Genomic DNA, 22489 nt, shown 5'->3' with positions numbered 1-22489 from the left:
GAGACAAAAGAACATTTTCAGCAAGAGGCAAATCAGCAGCCGCACTCCCTGAAGTAGCAGAGCGTAAATCTGACACCATTAAAGGTTTGGTTATCCCTGAGGTAGTAGCCATTTTTAAGGGTTGTTGGGAAATAAAGGGGTCACTTGAGGAGTGGGAGGCGCAGCCAATTGAGTCCCCGGCATTGTCCTTGGGCCCCGGGGACTGAGGCCCGCCAAGTAGTTTCCCGACTGTGGGTTGCCAATAGGATTGCCATATTTATCAGTTTTAGAACGACATTCATTGGTCCAATGAAGCCCCTTGCCGCACCGGCGGCAAAGCCCAGGGGGCTTATTTCGTCTCGTATATCCTTGTTTAGCCTTCAATTTTCTGCAATCCTTTTTCATATGTCCAGGCTTCCCACAATGGTAACAATTTCCACCCTTAAAGGGCTTCATAGCCTGAGCCAAAGCAGTAGCAAAAACAGCAGCATTATGTTCAGTGCCTCCCACTCCTGAACAAGCCCTAATATATTCAGCTATAGAAGCTCCCTGCCCCTTTAAAGGGCCCAAAACACGTTTACATTCCGGGTTTGCATTTTCAAAAGCAAGTGTCTGCAACAGTATCTCCGAGATTTCATCATGTCCCACAGCTCGCTCAACAGCCACCCGCAATCTAGCAAGAAAATCAGTATAGGGTTCACTGGGTCCTTGTAGAGTTTTTGTGAAAGAAGGCTGAGCGTGGCCAGTAGGTACAACACGGCGCCAAGCCCTAAGAAACACCTGGCGCACCTGCTGTAAATCCTGGTCAGAATATTGAGCCTGATCGCTCAAGGCTCGAAACTGTCCCTCTCCCATCAATTTATCCTCCAGGGGACCAGGAGGGTTCTGCCCCTCATTAATTCGAGCCTGCTTTTGGGCTTCCTCTTCCCACCAACTCCTTAATTGCAACCATTGGGATCCTTCAAGCACAGCCTGAGCGATAGCTTCCCAATCCAGGGGTAGAACCAATTTTGGTTTCCCTATAGAGTCTAACATAGCTAATACAAAAGGGGATTGGGGACCATATTGAGCGACAGCAGCTTTAAGATCCTTGAAAAATTTATATTCAAAAGGCGAATATTGAACATTAACCATATTGTTGGGAGCTGCTTGCCGCTGAATTGGAAACAATTGTGGGGGATCAATGAAACTACCAGAAGGCTCAGGGATATCATCATCATAGAACATAGACACAGGAAAGGAGAAGGAACGTCCGTCTCGACCCACATCTGGAGCCCCATGAGATACCGGGAAAAGAGAAGCATAGGGAGGGGCTGTGGGAGTAGGAACCCTCTTTGTTCCTTCATTTTGCGTTTTCCACCACTGTTGAAAAAGTCGAGTCACTTTATCAACCCCGTCATTCCCATCAGACGATGAGGAGGACTCACTAGAACTATCAGATTCAGCATCTGATTCCCCATCCCTGGAATGCAAAGTGGCGGCCGCAGAAGCATCATTTAAAGCGGCAGCCTCTGATTCCTTTTGTGTCTCATTAGAGACGTCCTCATAGATTACCTCAGATTTTATAGATTTAGTTTCACTATCTGTAGAAAGCAAAGCAAGTGCTTGAGTGATGGCACTACATAGAGTCCACAATTTCAAAGGAATTATGTTACCCTTCTGATGCTGTTGCTGTAATTCCTTCTGTATTAATTTCCATTCCTTTAAGTTTAATTGTACTTTAGGTTGGCACTTAAACCAATAACAATGCTGCTCCACAAGGCGAAATAATTCTGATAAACGGCGACTAGATGCCTTCACCCCTATGGAGTGGAGAAGTCCTTTGACTAGCTCCATGTATTGTGCCTTTGCTGATGGGGAATTCCCCATAATTTTCCCGAAAGTTCCCCTGCCTTGGACCTACAATCCCCGAGGGGTACTCACCCTTTCGGTTTCGTTCGCCCTCTGCCCCACGTTTGGACGCCAGATGTTGCGGACGAAATGACACAAAGGACAAGACACACACAAAAGACAGACAGAGACACAACTCCGGCCGGAGGAACAATTCTACGCAAGCCCCTCTTGCGGTTTATTTTATACCCCGGTAACTAGATGCAAACTGAAATTTACAAAATACCTTCTTTTACAAAACAAGGGCAAGTAGCCAAACACATTCCAAGGACAGGGGGGAGCAAAGGGAGGAAGTGACCACAACATGTTTACTAAGAGGCCTGCTCACAATTCCAGCCTTCTCCCTATTTCTAAGGAGGGCATGTTCCCTCGTTTGCAAGCGGACCATTAAACTTGGATACTGTGTGCAGGCCTCTTGGCAGAGCATCCTGTTTGCAGGAATGCCTTGCCCAGGCAGGGAGCCCCGTGTGCAGGCACATCCCTGCGTCCCTAACCACGCTTTCTTGTGGTCACTGACGGGCTCCCACACTCACTAACACTTGGCATTATCTAACTTTCTGACAGACTAGTCCAATGAGTGCAAAAAGGTAGCTAAATGATGTTTCAATATGTGATTTCCTGATTCAGTGTGTTTAAGCATCTTCAAAAAAATTTTTTTTTAGCTATTTAGGCTTCTGCTTCAAGATGCTTACTGATCTTGGGGCTTCTGGGTGGCTCAGTCAGTAAAGCATTTGACTTCAGCTCAGGTTTGCTTGTGAGTTAGAGCCCTGCATCGGGCTCTGTGATGACAGCCCAGAGCCTGGAGCCTGCCTCTGATTCTGTGTCCCTCTCTCTCTCTTCCCCTCCCCCGCTTGTGCTCTGTCTCTCTCTCTCCCTCTCAAGAATAAATGAAACATTAAAAAATTTTTTAAGTAATAAAAAGATGCTTTTTTGATTTTCTTTGCTCATTTTCTATTATATTTCATATATTTTTCTTGGTGATTTTGCTAATTACCGTCTAAATTAGAAATATTAATGTAATATTGCTTACATGGTCCAATTATCTTATAGTCTTTCACCTTTCTTTTAATTTCTCATACTATCTTTTATGAAATTAAATCCTAAATTTTGTTGTACTGAAATCTTACAGTTTTATTCCCTTAGGGTTTGTGTGTTGGGGAGTCACATTTTAAAAGTGTTTTTATATTCCTAATTTATACAAATATTCACCTAAATTTTATCCTAATAGCTTTATAGCTTTACCTTTTACATATAGTTCCTTTTTTAAAAATTTATTTGTTTTGAGAGACAGAGAGAGGCAGAGCATGAGCAGGAGAGGAACAGAAAGAGAGGGAGAAAGAGAGAATCCTAAGCAAGCTGCATGCTACCAGCACAGAGTTCGACACGGCACTTGAACTCGTGAACTGTGAAATCATTGCGTGAGCCAAAGTCATGATCTGGTTGCTTACCCAACTGAGCCACCCAGATGCCCCTATCTCTTCACTTCTAAACCTTACACATCTTTAGTTTTTAAATTTTTCATAAAGTATCAATGCGGATCTACAAAACTATGTTAAATAATAGTAATGATAGTGAGTATTCTTGTACTTTTATAATCTTAATGGAAACCATATACATTTTTCCATGATGATATTTGCTATATTTTTTCAGTAGTTTTCATCTAGCTTCTAAGTTTTTAATAATGAAATAGGTATTAAGTGTTATTAGATGTATTTTTCTGCATCTATGATTCTATAATTTTTCTACTTAGTATTTTTAGTGTAGTAAAATAAAATAATAGATTATTCTTATGTTGAACTGTTTGCATAGCTGAAAAAACCATATGTAATTATATTTTTATATATGATTTGGTTTGTTTAAATAATTATTTAAAACTGTTATATCTATGTTGATAAATAAAAAGACATATTACTTTTTATTCTTTTTTGTTTGTTTTAGATTCATTCTAGGTCCCAAAAAATGAATTGATAAATTTTCAAGTTTTTAGTTCCTGGAACTATTTACATTAAATATCTGTTGAAAGTTATATAAATCCACCTGTGAAAGTGTTTATACTTTGGGCTTATTGGGACAGTGATATGATTGTTTCCATTTATTCAGTATTAGTGCCTATTCACATTTTCCATTTCTACTTAAACCTTTGTATGCTTGCTAGTGTATAGGTGTTTATAATATCCCTTATTATTCTGATATTCTCTGACATATCTGAAAGGTTTTCCTTTTTTTTCTTATATATTTTGTTTATTTGCCCCTTCTTTACTTTATCTTGATCATGTTGTCAGGGGCCTATTTTGTTTTTCTCTTTTTAAAGAAGCAGTTTTTGGTTTTGTTAATATTTATTTTATATAATCCTGCTCTTCTTAATTTTTTTCTTTTAAGCTTGCTATATTTTTCTTTACCCAACTGTTTAATACTTAGATCATTTGTTCATTCTGACTACTGTATACATAAATCTATACATTTCTTTCCAAATACTGCTTTAGCAATGCCTCAACTAGTATTTTCTGTGAAATTTATTTCTAGCTATTTTGTAATTTTGTTTATGATTTGCTGCACCAGACCAAAGTTTATTTATTAATGTGTTATGTAATTTCCATATCTATAAGAATTTTCTATCGGTATCATTTATTATCACTCCATGTTTTGTTTAGGAAACTTATTCTGGAAGACTACAGGTTGGGGAGATGGAATATCAAGGTTTTATTTGGGGCCTAGCACTTTTTTTTTTAGTATTTCATGTCTTTCTGAAAAGAATATGTAACTGAATTTTGGGTATTAGTTCCCATATCTCTTGGATTGAAGTAAAGCATTGTGTTATCTAAATTTAGTAAATGTATTCTTGATTTTATCTGCATTAATTCATCAGTTTTTCAGAGATGGGTGTTCAAATCTGTAAATATTGCCGATGTATTTCTCCCTATAATTCTCTCAGTTCTTTAATTTATACATTTGGAGGTTCTATTATAGGATGCCTTTGATCATTGTATTCCTATTGTTAGCATCACTTAATTTTCTTCTTTATCTTTTAGTTATTTCTTTCAGGGGATTATATTTGGTTTCTTATTAAAATGGATGTTCTAGCTTTCTTTTGGTTCATTGTTACGTATTATATCTTTTCCTTTTCCTTTATTTTCAATCTTCAATCTTTCATTCTGCTTCATAGACAATTTGCTACATATGATTTTGTAATCCCAAGCAAGCTCCACACTGACAGTACAGAGCCTGATGCAAGGCTCAAACTCATGAACCGTGAAATCATGATGTGAGCCAAAGCCAAGAGTCTGACACTTAACCAACTCAGCCACCCAGACACCCAGACAACCCCTCACTTAGATTTCTTGTAATTATTGTGATAAGACTCTTTTTTGCTGTTTTATTTAGTATATTCTATTTATTTGACTTTATTATTATTATTTTTTTTTTGCTCTCCATCATACATCGTACCTCTTTATCTGCAAGGTATATATATTAAGATCCCCAGTGGATGCCTGAAACCATGGATAGTAATAAACCCTATATATTTTATGCTTTTTCCTAAATATATATAACTGTGATAAAGTCTAATTTATAAACTAGGCACAGTAGAGATTAACAATAATTAATAATAAAATAGGAAAATTATAACAATATACTGTAATGAAAGTTAAGTGGTCTCTCTATCAAAATATCACATTGTGCTGTACTCACCCTTTTTCTTCTTGAGATGATGTGAGATGGTAAAATGCTTCCATGATTAGATAAAATGAGGTGAATGATGGAGCCCTTGTGATATATGGACTGTAGCATTCAGTTGCTATTGATCTGACGATATGTCAGAAGGAGAACTACCTGCTTCCAGACCAAAGTTGACTGTGGGTAACTGAAACTGTGGAAAGTGAAACCACAGATAAGGGGAAACCACTGTATATATTGGATTTTCTTCTTCTGCTTTGAAAGCTGCGTCTTTCAAATGGTCAGACTGATTATTGAAATTCTTAATTACACTTAGGTTTTGCTCATCAATTTTAAAACTTTTCAGTATTAATATCTACCTCCTAATAAAACAAGTAGTCAATCATGCTCTCTTACTGTCTCTATTCTCTTCTCCCATCTCTTGCTGGAGTCATATTATAGAATTTAACACCTGGACTTTTATTATTATACTTGTGCTGTCTCTATTTTTGTGGGATCCCCCTGGATCGCCTACCATGATGGTAAAGGGATGGAGCATCAATGCTACTCTGCCAGTTTAAAGAACAATTTGAATTTCTCTCTGCATTTTCCCATGATGTGCATGCTGTTTCTGATTCCTGGGTTCTAGAAATTGATGTTATAATCAATGCCAATCAATGACAGAGTTTGTAGAATAGTTTAAACTGTGGAAACAGTTTAAATAATAACAGTTAAAATTAGTATTTCACACTTCTGTGAGATCAATGAGTGGTATATTAGAGATAGAAAGGAAATAAAAATTCTTCAGTAAAACTTAAATGCCCTATTTTCTGTATTAAATGGAAACCATTGGACCAAGAGGGTCACACTAGGTCTTGTGGCTTCTCTTACCTGTTTCTAAATGAATCACTGATGTTGTCTAAATAACCTGTGTGTCAGGTAGATAATGTATAGATCAACCTATGAGGTTTCTCAAATTCAGCAAAACCCTTATGTTAAGAAAATGCCAATAAGATGACATTTTTGCTAAAAATATATTGTATACTTTTGTGAAGAAAGCTACTTTAATTTTCTCAGCTTTGAGTTAATCAGGGAAGAAAAGGGAGGGAATACTGTGGAAGTCTGAAAGTGAATTCTTTGAGGAGCTGGCCATGGTGATGTTGGTATGAGTGAGACACATGAAGGTCCGCTGCAGAATTACAGTCTCTATTTCTACATATAGGGATTTCAGGCAACAGTGGAAAAGTGGGGGGATTTTTGGAGAGAATGGAGAGATCTGTGTGACTCCTGAAATGATACCAAATCACTTAAAATATGTTTGCTTTGGATTTCTTTGTCACATTCCTTTGAAAATTTTTATTCTTGTCTTCTTTCTGCCTTTCATTTACTTATATAATTTTTGGATTTTCTGTAACTTAAATACAGCTAGGATTGAATTATTCTTGTTTTAGGCTGAAGGTTTAATCAAGAACTACTGCTTCAATAAGAACTACTGCTTCAATGGATATTGGGATAGAAACTAATATGAAATATTTTGTTCTTTGATAACATTCTCATAGAGATAAATGAGCAAAAAATGATGGGTAAAATACCAAGAATCAAAAGTAGGGCTCCTGTGTAGGCTACAAACTGGATAATCAGGCCTTGAATAACCAAGATCTGAGCGTGCAAAAATACATGTTCTAGTGCCCAGTGTGTTACCAGCATTTACAAACATTTTTTTAAAAGAAACTATAACAGTGTTTACATCTCTATTTTAATTTTATTTATGAATTTAATTATTTTTTAGGTGTATCAAGCCTGAAGAGAAGTCTCTTGGTGTGGGGTTACATACATTTTGCACAAGAGTATTTGGTAAAAATTGTTATTTTTTTCCAACATCATATCAGACCACAATTAAATACTAAGTAAATGAAATTGTTCTCTCCAAGTCTAACAAATATCCCTTCTGTTTGTAGCACTTAATAATTTGTATGAGAATAAAGTACAAGAAGAAATGTAGAATTTCCCCTTTTTACTTGAAAAAGGCCTATCTGAATTAATTCTACTTTTCATCTATTATAAGATTTGAAAAGCAAATGAACAAAAAATGCTTTGTTGAAGTAAAATGTATACATGATTGGTTCAAAACATTACAGAAAAAAATATAGTCATTAATTCAATATTTTTCAATATCAATAATTTATTGCATTTATCTACCACATTACTTATCTTTTATAACTTAGAAATGTTATAGTAAAAGTAGCAACTTCTAATAGCTAAATTAAATGTAAAGTATTTAATTCATACTTTATTTATTCTACAAATAGAGAAAATGGAAATGTTTACAAACGAAATAATGTACCTCAATTCTTACCTTGTTGTTGGCCTTTTTTGCCCCCTCTTTAATTGTAGCTGGAATTCCTGCACCTATATATTTTGGAGCTTTAGTGGATTCCACATGTTTACACTGGGGAACTTTGAAATGTGGTGAGTCAGGAGCATGCAGAATTTATGATTCTGCCAACTTCAGGTAAAGATAATAATTTTTTAAAAGATTGCTTTCTAAGCACAGACTGTACATAAAATGGCACCATTCATGTATAATATCTTCGTTTTCAGGTAATATACTACTTTTGGCTGTGTTTCCAGAACATATGCTAATTCTATGTCTCTATTCCTTACTTATATACTAGAATTTTATTTCCTCAATATTTTCAAAATACTTGGTAAATATAAGAATGGATGACTTCCTTAACCTAGCCTTTCAGAATGACCTTTGTTGGGGTGTCTGGGTGGCTTAGTCAATTGAGCATCCAACTTCGGCTCAGGTCATGATCTCACGGTTAGTGGGTTTAAGCTCCCGAGTTGGGCTTTGTGCTGACAGCTAGCTCAGAGCCTGGAGCCTGTTTCAGATTCTGTCTCCCTCTCTCTCTGACCCTCCCCTGCTCATGCTGTCTCTCTGTCTCAGAAATAAGTAAAACATAAAAAAATTATAAAAAACAAAACAAAACAAAATGATCTTTGTTAAAGGTTGCAATCAACATATTATTGAAGGTAATACCTGTACAAAACCTACCGTTAGAAATTATATTACTCTTTAAAGTATCCTCATTGCATCCTACATCATTTCAACACCTTTCTAGCCTGAATCTTTACTTCCTTTTACATCTACCTCTACTTTTCAAAATGATATTTTCTCTCCTTCATTACATTCTGCTGACACAATAATCTTCATGTCTCTTAAAAGCTTATTCTTTTGCTAGTGTAAGTCTGATTTTAAACAAAACTCAAGATAATGTGTTTTTGAACAAAAAAATTCCATTTGCTCCAGTTCAATGTTCTTATTTATTTGGAGACCTGAATTTTGTTTAGATTTATATTAATTTCTGTCGATAGGGCAGTACAAAAATTCTTTCATTTACTAAAAAACAATTTAGCATTGTTTAGAACATTCTAAGGTCTTATTTTGATTAGTACAAGGATATATGGCAAGTACTATGAAGAGAGCAGACAGCATGAGATTCATGTTTTCATCAGTTCTCTGTTCCCCTAAAGTTGTTGGGAGGTAATGTGAAGTTGGGCCCACACACATACTGTGCACACAATTAGTTTGCTTCACAGTTGAGACACCCAGAGGATCACTGGTATAGATAGGCCTCATCCTACTGCCAGGATTCCTGTTGATAGTAGCCTTAATTAAATGCTATTTTAGACAAGACGGTTATATTTGGTAGCATCCTCTATCCGTCAGATTAATTAGAGTGGCTGATAAGGTGTACTCATGAGAAAACTTACCAGATGTTAATGTAGTGTAGAAACAGGAGGCGGGTATTGTTGGCAAATCGTTCCCCATGGGTCTCTTACATTTCTGCAGATCTTGTTAGCAGAGGCTTTTGTTGTGGGCTGTCTTTTCAAGGATGTTTGGATGGTACATGATCTTGGAAGATATAGATGATGTTTTCCTATGGAACAGAGTTTGCTGTCTAGGGTGATAAAAGTAATAACTCTCTCTAGGGTAAAGGTGGGCAGATTTGCTTCCAACACATTTAGAAGAATGAGATTTCCTAAATTCAGGATTTCTTAGCTGTGACCCAAACCCATTGTGTGCACAGAATTCACATAGGTTTCCCATGGTGTGATTCCTTTGGGACTTGAAGGTTAGGGAAAACCAACCTGAAAATGAAGCTTGTGATGACTGCTGTACTGTGAGTAACAATGTCCTTCAGCTCTGACCTGGAAGTCTTGTATCTTCAGCTAGCATCCATGCAACTGTGGCAGGCTAAACTGTCAGCTTAAAATCCAGTGAAGATCTAGGATTCTTTTACAGCTCAAAGAATAGAAATACTGATTAACTTTAAATTCTGCCAAAAATGTAAAGTTATAAGGATGGCCACTTATATTTATTCCAAGCTAATAAAAGAAATAAAAAGATAAAGGAAAGTTCAATAGAAGAATGAAATAGGAAAATAAAAGCACACAAAATAAGTTGAAAAAATAAGCATAACTACATCAGGTTTCACAATGAATGTGAACCAACTGAACTTGATTCTTATAAGATACTTTCATGTGAGCTTCAGTGTTTTCAAAATTCCAGCTATATGTTGTTCACAAGATATAGCTTAAAAATATATGTAAAGAAAGATTGAAGATAAAGGTCAGGAAAAACATACTAGGCAGATATTAAATCAAGCTTCTGTGGTATATTAATGACTATAAAACAAAATAGAATTTAAGGTGAAAAAGATGAACAGAGTTAAATAAGGACATTACTTATTACTAAAAACACTTTATCAATAATATGTAACAGTCATGAACTCATATGTATCTATCAACTTAACCTCAAATATATAAAACAAAAAAATTACAAAATTACAAGAAGAAATCTACAGAGTGGAAAATTTCAACACACTTTTCCAAGAAGAAAATATATGATATAGGCAAAAAGTTAGTGAGGATACAGAAAAATTTGAATTATCAATTTGTACAAGAGTTATCTAATGGATATATAGTAATTTAAACAATCCTAAGGAATAGACTATATCTTTTTCTCAAGCCTATAAAAAACATTTATTACAAATAAATCTAATGTCACAAAGTTAAAAAAAAATGTGTTGATACCTTATAATCACTGTTTTCTGTCCATAATGCAATACAATTAGAAATCTATAATAAAATGTTACCAAAACCTCACATTTGAAATTACTTATAGGTCAAAGCATAAATTATAATAAAAATAATGAAATAACTAGAACTCTACATCAGTGAAAGCACTGAATAGGAAAATTTGTGGGACAAAGCTAAAATAATACTCAAAAGTATATTTTGAACTTTAAATGTATATGTATATATATATATATTTTAAAAGACTAAAAATAAACGTACTCATTATTTAGAAAAAGGACAACATTGTAACTTCAAATAAGGTAGAAAAGACTGATAAGTTATTCAGTAAGTTATGTATTGATATATTTCTTATTTCAAATAAGAACAATAGGTACAATTTTAAATTTGAAAGGGATATATCTGGGTTCAAAGATAATACAAACATCATACTGGACATCCAGTCTTCCTGAAGTAGAAACTGAACAGTAACATTAAGGAATAAATAAAAGCTGAGTACAAAGGCTAAGTGCAAAGCTTCTAAGCCTAGAAATAGGAAGTGATTTCTGGATGATCAGTTTCCAAAGAGAAAATAAAGTACTTCCAAGGTGCCAAGAGATTAGATCCATATTTAATGCTTAATCCATGAGATACTGAATACCCTTGAACTGGGTTGAGTTGTGCCCCTCAACATTTCACATCCACCCATAACCTCAGTATATGACTTAATTTAGTAATAACTCTTTTTTTGGAAATAAGTCTTTAAATTAGTCAAATTAAGATGAGGCCTTTCTGGATTATAGTGGGACCTAAATCAAATCACCAGTGCCCTTATAAGAAGAGGATAGGAGGCACAGAGACACATATACACAGGATGAATGCTGTGTGGAGACATAGGTAGAGATTTCAGACTTGCATCTAGAAAGCAAGGAATGCTATCGATTGCTGCTGTCTGGTAAGAAGAGTCATGGAAGGATTCTTTCCTGGAGCCTGCAGAGGAAGCCTGGCCCTGCCAACACTTTGACTTCAGATTTCTAGCCTCCAGAACTGTGAGAGAGTAAATTTACCGTGTTTTATGGCATCAAATTTGCGGTACATTGGTATAGCACTCTTAAGAAACAAATGTAAACCTCTTTGTAAAAGAGATTTTAAAAGAATCCCTTTGGCACATCATTGCTGTGTTACTAAGGAGGAAATAAGACATAGATACATCCAAGAACCAGACCAAGCAATCTACTCTCATTGTGATTAATTTCAGTATCACTATAAAAAAAATCACCCTTATAAAAACTCAGTTTGGCCTCAGAAACAAAGGGAAAGCTTTAGATTTGGAAGAATAAATACAGAGAAAGAGCAAACAGAACAAATTTGGAAGAATAAATTCAGAGAAAGAAAACCAGAACAAATAGTCAATAAGAACAACAACAAAACATTCAACATTCATTAGTTTTGCAAGCTAAAACTTAAAAACACATTAACAAATCTCAAGGTAAAAAAGATAGGCACATAAGTTACCAACAGAAGCATGACTTCATTCCAGATTAAATTGAATATAATACAGGAGTTTGACAAAGACTTTAAAATAAGTATGCTTATACTTCTCAAAACTAGAACAAACTATTCTAAAATTTGTATCGAACCACAAAAGACCCCGAATAGTCAAAGTAATATTGAAGAATAAAACCAAAACGGGAGGTATAACCATCCCAGACTTTAGCCTCTACTATAAAGCTGTCATCAAGACAGTATGGTATTGGCACAAAAACAGACATATAGACCAATGGAATAGAATTGAGAACTCAGAACTGGACCCGAAAGTATACAGCCAACTAATCTTTGACAAAGTGGGAAAGAGTATCCAATGGAAAAAAGAAAGCCTCTTTAACAGATGGTGCTGGGAGAACTGGACAGCAACATGCAGAAGAATGAAACTAGATCATTTTCTCACACCAAACACAAAAATAAACGCAAAATGGACAAAGGACCTGAACGTGAGATAGGAAACCATCAAAACCCTAGAGGAGAAAACAGGAAGCAAACTTCTTGACCTCCACCGCAGCAATTTCTTACTTGACACATCCCCAAAAGCAAAAGAATCAAGAGCAAAAATAAACTATTGAAACCTCATCAAGATTAAAAGCTTCTGCAAGGCAAAGGAAACAATCCATTAAACTAATAGACAACCGATGGAATGGGAAAAGATAGTTGCAAATGACATATCAGGTAAAGGACTAGTATCCAAAATATATAAGGAATTCACCAAACTCCACACCCAAAAAACAACCCAGTGAAGAAATGGGCAGAAGATATGAACAGACCCTTCTCCAAAGAGGACATCCAGATGGCCAACAGACACATGAAACGATGCTCAGCATCCCTCCTCATCAGGGAAATACAAATCAAAACCACACTGAGATAGTGTGGCTAAAATGAGCAAATCAGAGGACTCTAGATGCTGGCGAGGAAGTGGAGAAACGGGCACCCTCCTACACTGTTGGTGGGAATGTAAACTGGTACAGCCCCTCTGGAAAACAGTGTGGAGGTTCCTCAAAAAATTAACAACAGAACTCCCCTATGACCCAGCAATAGCACTGCTAGGAATTAACCCAGGGATATAGGAGTGCTGCTGCATAGGGGCACATGGACCCGAATGTTCATAGCAGCACTCTCAACGATAGCCAAANGGCACTTGTGGGGATGAGCACTGGGTGTTCTATGGAAACCAACTTGATAATAAACTATTTGTAAAAACAAAAAAAGAAAGAACTTTCAAACAAAAAAAATAAGTATGCTTAGCTACCTCAATAGGATTAAAATTTATAAATAAATGGCATAACATCCATTAAAAATGAACAAGAAATGAAAAAGAAAAATCAAGCAGAAATAATATGAAAAAGCTGAGAAATATTAGAGATCAAATGTATATCACTGAGATAATAAAAGGAATTCTAAGTATATAATAAAGTTGAAGTTAATATAGTTAAAATGAGAATTGGTAAACTAGAAGAGAGTACAGAAGAATTTATCTAGAATATAAATCAACAATATGAACTGACTCAACAAAAATAAACACCTAAGTAATATTAAAGACAAATTAACAATTAAAGCATAAACCTCAAAAAGTTTCTAGAAAGAGAATAGAGAAAATGGCATTAAATTTAAAAATTTAATGGCTTAGAATTTTCTACAATTTGAGACATGAATTTTCACTTCAAAGTTATATTTTAAGACACAGTCAAAAAATATGTAAATGGGCATACCAGAGTAAAATTACAAACATTCAAGATAAAGGAAAAAAAACCCATAAGATTTACCAGAGAAATAAATAGATGGCTTACAAAGAAATAACAATTAAACCAGTAGCAGGTAGGTCATCAGCAAAAATACAACCACATATCTCTCATCCTTATTGCTTTGGGTTTCAGTTGAAAAAAAAAAAGCAAACCAAAGAGCAAGAAATGAGCAAATATCACTAAACATAAATCTCCAAATTTTCTTTATGACAGAAGACACTAGAGACCATGAAGAATGTTGGTAGTAAATAAAAACAACAGAAGAAAACATTTGGGCAATTGCTAAGTTGTGTACTCAAAGGCCCTGAGACATATTTTAGAGAAACTCTTGCTCACATACACAGAGACATGTATTGCAAGGAGATTCATTGCAGTATTGTTGATAATAGAAAAAAAGTTAAATAATACAAGTGTCCAATAGGAAACTGGATTAAATTGTGGCATGTTCACACATTGAAATGTGGTGCAATAGTTAAAGATAAATAAAGTAGAACTGGGTGTATAAGCATAGTTTTAAAAAGAGGGGCTAACACAGAAGTATTCAGAATAAAATGTATACTGTTATGCCAATTATCTAAAATGTAAGTACATACAATGTAATTATATATGTTATAAATATATACACATACTTTGTAAACCTAGAAAAATAAACTAAGAACAAAATTCATAAAATCCAAGATAGTCATACATCTTGCAATGGCTAAAAGATAAAATCATAGGGATACACAAGGGATTAAATGTATTAATGCCTTCTTTTGAATTACCCTGAAATAAGAATGCCAAAATTTAATCATGTTATTTTTCTTTTTTAAAAAGATTAAAATTTTTTTTCAACATTTATTCATATTTTTGAGAGACAGAGAGAAACAGAGCATGAGTCAGGGAGGGGCAGAGATTGAGGGACACAGAATCTGAAGCAGGCTCCAGGCTCTGAACTGACAGCACAGAGCCCATTGTGGGGCTTTAACTCACAGACTGAGATCATGACCTGAGCTGAAGTCAGAGTCTTAACCAACTAAGCCACCCAGGCACCCCTTTAAAGATTTTTTAAATGTTTTTAAAAAAAATTTTGAGAGAAAGAGAAAGAAAAAGTGAGCAAGCAGGGGAGGGGCAGAGAGAGAGAGAGAGAGAGAGAGAGAGATTGAGAGAGAGAGAGAGAGAGAGAATCCTAAGCAGGCTCCATACTGTCAGTGCAGAGCCCAACATGGGGCTCAAATCCACAAATTGTGAAATCATGACCTGAGAGAAATCAAAAGTTGGATGCTTAACTGACTGAGTCACCCAGGCACTCCAAAATTTAATCATTAAAAAAACCTGGGTGTTAAATATAAACATTTTTTTAACTCCCCCCCATATTCTTGAAGTGGTTCATTATAAAATTTTAGAAGTAAAAAAAAAGATGAAATAAAAAGATGCTGACTTCCCTCCTCATCAGGGAAATACAAATCAAAACCACACTGAGATACCACCTCACACCAGTCAGAGTGGCTAAAATGAGCAAATCAGAGGACTCTAGATGCTGGCGAGGATGTGGAGAAACGGGCACCCTCCTACACTGTTGGTGGGAATGTAAACTGGTACAGCCCCTCTGGAAAACAGTGTGGAGGTTCCTCAGGAAACTAACAATAGAACTCCCCTATGACCCAGCAATAGCACTACTAGGAATTTACCCAAGGGATACAGAAATGCTGAGGCATAGGAGCACATGTACCCCAATGTTCATAGCAGCACTCTCCACAATAGCTAAAACATGGAAAGAGCCTAAGTGTCCATCAACAGATGAATGGATCAAGAAGATGTGGTTTATCTATACCATGGAATACTACATGGCAATGAGAAACAATGAAATCTGGCCATGTGTAGCAACATGGATGGACCTTGAGGGTGTTATGCTGAGCGAAATAAGTCAGGCAGAGAAGGACAAATATCATATGTTTGCACGTATAGGAGGATTAGGAGGAACTTGACGGAGGAACAAGGGGGAGAAGAAGGGCGGAAATGGTGGGGGAAAGGGAGAGAGGCAAACCATGAGAGACTCTTGAATGCTGACAAAAACTGAGGACTGATGGATGTGGGGGGGAGGGGGAGTGGGCATGGAGGAGGGCACTTGTGGGGATGAGCACTGAGTGTTATGTGGAAACTAATTTGACAATAAACTATTAAAAAAAATAAAATAAAATAAAAAGATGCTGACATTCTTAAACAGACTACAGATCATAGAGGTAACCAAAAAAATAAAACATCGTTTTTTGAAAAGATTAAAATATAACAACAACAATAATCTGGAAATGCAAATAGAGAGGGGGCACAAATAAACACTATGAAGAATTAAAAAAGGAAATATAAGTACAAATACTTAGGAATTTTACATACAGCAATTTGGAAAGATTAAATAGAGAGTTTTCTAGATGAATATATGTTATCAAATTTTACTATAAACACGTAGAAAACATGAATATTTTCAGAACTATTTAAAAATGTGAATCAGTCAAAAATTCTCATCCTCTAAAGGCATCAAGTCCAGATTCTTTTAAGACAAGTTTTACCAACTTTCAATGAACTGATGATTTCTGAATAATATAAGTCATTCTAAGCAATGAAAAAAAAGGGAAAATTTCCCAAATCATTTACAAAACTAGTACAGTCTTGATATTCAGATTGGACAAGTTCAGTACAAGGGAAAAGGTATAAGCTGATTTAACTTATAAAAATACATGCAAAATTTCTGAATAAAAAATTAATAAATCAAATCTAATAATGTATAAAAACTAACAGAATTTATATTAGGCATGCAAGGATGGTTCAATATCAGAAAAATATATTAACCTATTATACTCTATTAACACAATAAAAGGGGTAAAATCCTCGATGTTCTACTAACTATATGTACAAAAATGATTTGGTGACACTTTACACATTCATAATGAAACTTTGAGCAATTCAGAATAAAAGAGGAACTTTCTTAACCTGGATAAGATCATCTAAGGGGGCCTGGGTGCCTCGGTTGATTAAGTGTCTAACTCTTGATATTGGCTCAGGTCATGATCTCGCAGTTTTGAGATTGAACCCTGTGTCAGGCTTCATACTGAGCATGGAGCCTTCTTGGGATTCTCTCTCCCTCTCTCTCTCTGCTCCTGCCCTGAGCACGCTCTCTCTCTCTGTGTCTCTGTCTCTCTCAAAATAAATAAACATTTTTAAAAAGCCATCAAAACCCTCCACAGAGTATATAACACAATTGATGGTGATTCTTTGGAAGCATTCTTACTAAATACTAGAATAAAACTGCTGTTGTTATCGGTATTGCATTTAAAGCAGAGGTCCGATTTGAAGTAAAAAGATTTACAAAACTCCAAAGATAAGAAAAGAAGTGTGAGTTTTCTAGATGAAAATTTCCAAAACACATTTAACAAACAGAATTAATAAGTAAATTCAGCAAATTTGCTTATATAAGATTGATTTGCAAGACAATTAGCTACTGTTGACCTCATGGGAATGAAATATTAATAATTAAGATATTCAAAACTAGCTTGTACTCACCACACTAAGTAAGCTTAATATGTTTTAACTTTCTTTTTTTCATAGATACATCTACCTTGGCTTGCCAGCAGCTCTAAGAGGATTAAGCTATATTCCAGCCTTTTTAGTCCTAAATATTTTGAAGAATTGTCATCTACCTGGTGAAAATGCCTCTTCAGGAACTGTGCTTATAGAGGCAAAAGTTACAGGGAAGGAAAGTGAGTGCAAAGATATGGACCAAAATTCCAAAGTTTTGAATGATAAAGAATTGAAAACTAAATTGTAATGCCCTATAATATCATGCTTCTCAGAGTTGTGGAATACACTTATAAACCTAACTGCTTTTAAAATCAATAGGGGTAAGTGGGTAGCTTTTTCTTATCTTTATGAATCTCAATTTTTTGTTTTTTCACTCAAGATAAAAAAATATTCATTGATGGTATTTCTTAAGCATCTATGGCATTTGAAATTTTCTTCAGGGGACATTTATAACCATCTTCAAAACAGGATATTAGAGCCAGTTTTATTTTTATGTTAAAATAGCAATTTCTCTTTTAACTCATGTGAAATAAGGGTATATTTTCCACATTTCCTTTTCCAATTGATCTTAAAAATTTCTTACTATGAAAATCTGTTTGATTCCATTAAATTTCTGCTTTGTTATTGGGGTTATTTAGAGACTGATATTTTTATCCTGTGAAATTCATCATTTTTATGTGAAGAAAACTGATGTCTTTTAATTCTTTAACGTTTCTTTAAGGAATTTTTTTTCTATAACTGTTCTTTAACTTTTTCTATTCATTCCAGACATACTTGTTTTAATATAGATTACTCATTAATATGCCATCACCTGCTATCAATTTTTTTCTGCTTTATTACTCAAGTCATATTTGCTCATTTTGTTCAGAATGCTGACAAATTAAGTCAATTTATTAGAAATCATGTAACAAAATTGTTGGATTTTTTTTTAGCAGTTCAAACCTGGTGACTAAATTCTCTTTGAAAAACAAGAATCTGTGTCAAAGAATGAAAGTATCATATTATAAAAATCACTAATCCTTCAAAGCTATATTGTCAGATATTGTCAGAGGAACATTTTCCCAGACAACAGAGGGATTTATCACAAATAAAAAAACAAGCTAAGGCCACATCCAGAGATCTAAGCAAGACAGATATAAATAACATTCCTGATGGAGAACTTATAGCAACAATCACAAGGATACTCACTGGGCTTGAGAAAAGAATAGAAGACATCACTAAGACCCATCACTAAAACCAAAGAGATAAAAGAGTTTAAAAAAAAAGAATGAATCATAGATGAAGAATTCAATAAATGAGATTGGAAACAGGTTTGATGAAATGAACAGCAGGCTGGAAGAAACAGAGGAATGAATTAGTGTTCTAGAAGACAAAATAATGGAAAATAATGAAGCTGAACAAAAGAGAGAAAGAATTTTACAACACAAGTATAGACTCAAGGAACTCAGTGACTCCATCAAATTTATTAGCATTCATATTATAAAAGTCCCAGAAGAAGAGGAAGGAGTAAAGGTGGAATAAATTTTATTTGAAGTAATTGCTCAAAATTTTCCTAATCGTGGAAAGAAAACAGACACCCATATCCAGGAGAGACAGAGGACTCTCATCAAAATCAACAAAAGCAGGCCAACAATAAGATACATTATAATTAAATTTGCAAAATATGGTGGTTAAGAAACAATCTTAAAACCAGCAAGGCAAAAGAAGTCTTTAACTTACAAGAGAAGACCTATAGGATAGCTGGATATTTATTTCTCAACAGAAACTTGGCAAGCGAGAAGGGAATGGCATGATATATTCAACATGCTGAATGAGAAAAATCTGCAGTCAGAATTTTGTATCCAATTATCTATACAATAACAGGAGGGAATTTTATAACATTCCACTGACATCAGTGAACAGATCATTTAAACAGAAAATAAACAAGGAACGAATGGCTTTGAATGGCATAGTAGAACAGAAGGACTTAACAGATATATTCAGAACATTTCCTCCTAAAAGGGCAGAATATATATTCTTTCCAAGTGCACATGGGACCTTCTCCAGAACAGAACTTCTATTAGGCCACAAATAAGGCCTCAAAAAAAAAATTGAAATCAAACCATGCACATTTTCTGACCTCAAGCTATGAAACTAGAAGTCAGCCACAAGAAAAAAACTTGGAAAGACCACAAATACATGGAGGCTAAACAACATGCCACTAAACAATGAATGGGTCAACCAGGAAATCAAAGAAATAAATGTAAAAAATACATGGAAACAAATGAAAACCTTTGGAATGAGGCAAAACACTCTGAAAAGGGAAGTAAAGAGCGATATAGGCCTATCTCAAGAAGTAAGAAAAATCTCAAATAAACAACCTAGCCTTATATTTAAAGGAACTGAAAAAAAAGAACAACAAATGAATCCTAAAGCCAGAAGAAGGAGGAAAATAATAAAGATTAGAGCAAAAATTAATGATATAGAAATTAAAATATAAAATAAAATAAAATAAAAATAACAGATCAATGAAACCAGAAACTGGTTCTCTTTGAAGAAAAATTACTAAAATTGATAAACCTCCAGCCAGATTTATCAAAAAGAAAAGACAAAGGACCTAAATAAATGAAATCACAAATGAGAAAGGAGAAAAAACAACCAACACCACAGAAATACATTTATAAGAGAACAGTATGAAAAATATATGCCAGCAAATTTGACTACCTAGAAAAAAGAGACATGGTCTTGGACCCAGTGCCTTGGGCTCATTCCTATCCCATCCTGGCATCCTATACCCTGAGAGCATAGGGTTCTCTTTTGACACTTCTTGGTGGAGGAAAGAAAATTGGAGACAGTAGTTGTTGCAGTGCTTTGTGATCCATGAGATCTTTGGATGTCAGTTCTTACTCTGAACACTTATATTTCCTCATGATAGGGTAGAGGTAATGGCACAGCAGATAAAAGTGAAGGAGAGAAATAGGAGAAGATAGAGGGAAGTCTATGATCAGTTATCTTCTTAATTAATATTGTGGAGAGTCTAAGTTAACAGAAATAGAAATAGTAATTTAATATATTATTCATAATTCTAACTATAATCAAAGTTTGCAGAAACCAAAAAATAAGAACTTAATAAAAAATAAAAATTGGGAGGATATATGTAAAGGGAAAGAGAGGGAATAACCATTCTTCATATCTCATAACACTAAGTTAACAAATATTTTAAATTTGATAAATTAATATAAAATTGGCATATACATATTATTAGAACTGCTGAAAATGGTTGCCTCTGCGGCATTGGACTACCATGAGGAGAAGAATAATAACATATTTGTCCTTCATTTTAGTTCATTTTACACTCTGATTTTCCCCCTGCACATGTAAATCATGGTTAAAAAATAGTATTTCATAAAAAATAACACATCAGCAAAATAATAATAATAATAAAAGAAATAAGATGATGCATTTTACAGAAAGGAAAAACTGAGTCTTCCAGTTTGAAGACTTGTTGAGGTTCTCCGATGGGTGTTTGAAGACTTGTTGAGGTTCTCCGATGGGTGTTTATTGAACAACTGCTTTTGCATTTCTGTGACTGGTCGTAGAGGATATATGTGTTGATGTGTGTACCTGACAGTGATGCTAACTAAGTGTAGTCTGTAGAATTTAAGTAGAATTAAAGTTGGCATCATTTTATTAGGTGAATAAATATACACAGAAAACAATTACAGAACAACAAATAATAGCACAATGTAACTTCCATCACTGTGAATGTGTAATGGGTCACCGAGTAACCGGAGTTTTTGCATAAGCTCACCACTAGGTCTTGGTGGGAAATGCTGACTCCGGAGTGATAAAGAGAAAGAAAAAAAGTCCAGTCCTAATTGAAGGAATAATCGAAGCAAATGAAGACGATCTCCTTTACTGTTACTAGTTGGTAATTTCTTTCCAAAAGAAAAAGACAAAGCTTTCTGAGAATACATTTTGTGTTCTTTCTTCCTTCCTCAACTATTAGGAATTAGTCTAATGGATATTAGACTTTGAGAAGCAGCAGCTGTCTTACAACCAGACAACAGGCACAGGAATGGAGACCAACATTTAAGGAAGGTAGGGTAGGAAGACAGCCAGAGCCTGGCTACCTGATATAGTGCTGAACATCTGCCACCAGCAGGGTCAGGGCTAAGTTTTGTGGAATATTAAGCTGATAAAACTTGAGAGGAGAGCCTATATAAGAAAAAATTAAATGAATACAAAATGAGGTTAAAAGTGAATATTTAAGATGAGAAAAAAACCCACAACAAATTTCATGTAATATGCTTCAGGACACAATCATTATAAAAAAGGCAACAGCAAAAAACTTATTGCCAACATTATAGTTAAATAAGAAATATTATAAGCTATCCTGCTAAGGATGACTGTGAGAAGAAAATGCCTGCTATCATCATTTCCATTTAACATTATGCCCAATGTCCCAGACAGGGAAACAGGAGGAGGGGGAAAAAAAGGAATACAATATTGTAAGGATAGGAAAGAAAAAATAAAATCATCAGTGACATGTTGTATAAGCAGAAAATCCAAAAGTCACTAGAGATAAACTGTCCAAATAAGTGAATTTTAACAAATCTGGATATACAAATCAAATGCAGCTTCTCATGTATCAATAGCAATTAGGAAATGATATTTGTAAAGCATACTAGTGTAGTATTTAAAAAAACACACATTGAAATCTTAGGGATAAATCTCATAGCAGGTATCCAAGATCTCTACCCTCAAAGCTACAAGAGAGTATCCAGAGAAATTAATACCTGTATCATGTTTATTGGTGAAAACATTTAATATTGTAAGGATGTCAGTCCTTCCAAAATTTATCTACAGATTTGGTGAAATCTCAAACAAAATCCCAGTACTTTTTGAAATGCAGACATTGACAAGATTATTTGGCCTTTGCATGGAAATATAAAGGGTCAATGCAATCTTGAAGAAGAATGAAGTTGGAGAAGCCCACCACCAGATACTAAAACCTATAAAACAAAAATAATTAAGGCAATGTGGCATTGGCAAACAAT

At 34.7% G+C, this 22489-nt stretch overlaps 1 protein-coding gene across 9 annotated transcripts in view; it reads left to right on the top strand.

The window, feature by feature from the left end:
* The window catches only part of SLCO1A2 (solute carrier organic anion transporter family member 1A2), a 130463-nt gene extending 112389 nt beyond the window's left edge, over positions 1–18074 (top strand). For all 9 annotated transcript variants that reach the window (XM_077771168.1, XM_077771169.1, XM_077771172.1 and 6 more), the window contains 3 exons: positions 7310–7374; positions 7915–8032; positions 17478–18074. In XM_077771168.1, coding sequence (XP_077627294.1) covers positions 7310–7374; positions 7915–8032; positions 17478–17697 — 403 coding nt within the window. In that variant the 3' untranslated portion in view covers positions 17698–18074. The remainder of the gene's footprint in view (positions 1–7309; positions 7375–7914; positions 8033–17477) is intronic.
* The last annotated feature ends 4415 nt before the right edge of the window (positions 18075–22489 follow it).

This window comes from Crocuta crocuta, unplaced genomic scaffold (assembly GCF_008692635.1).
Source record: "Crocuta crocuta isolate KB4526 unplaced genomic scaffold, BGI_CrCroc_1.0 scaffold276, whole genome shotgun sequence".
Classification (NCBI taxonomy): domain Eukaryota; kingdom Metazoa; phylum Chordata; class Mammalia; order Carnivora; family Hyaenidae; genus Crocuta; species Crocuta crocuta.
Note: the sequence above shows the minus strand (reverse complement) of the source record. Positions and strands in the feature narration are given on the sequence as shown.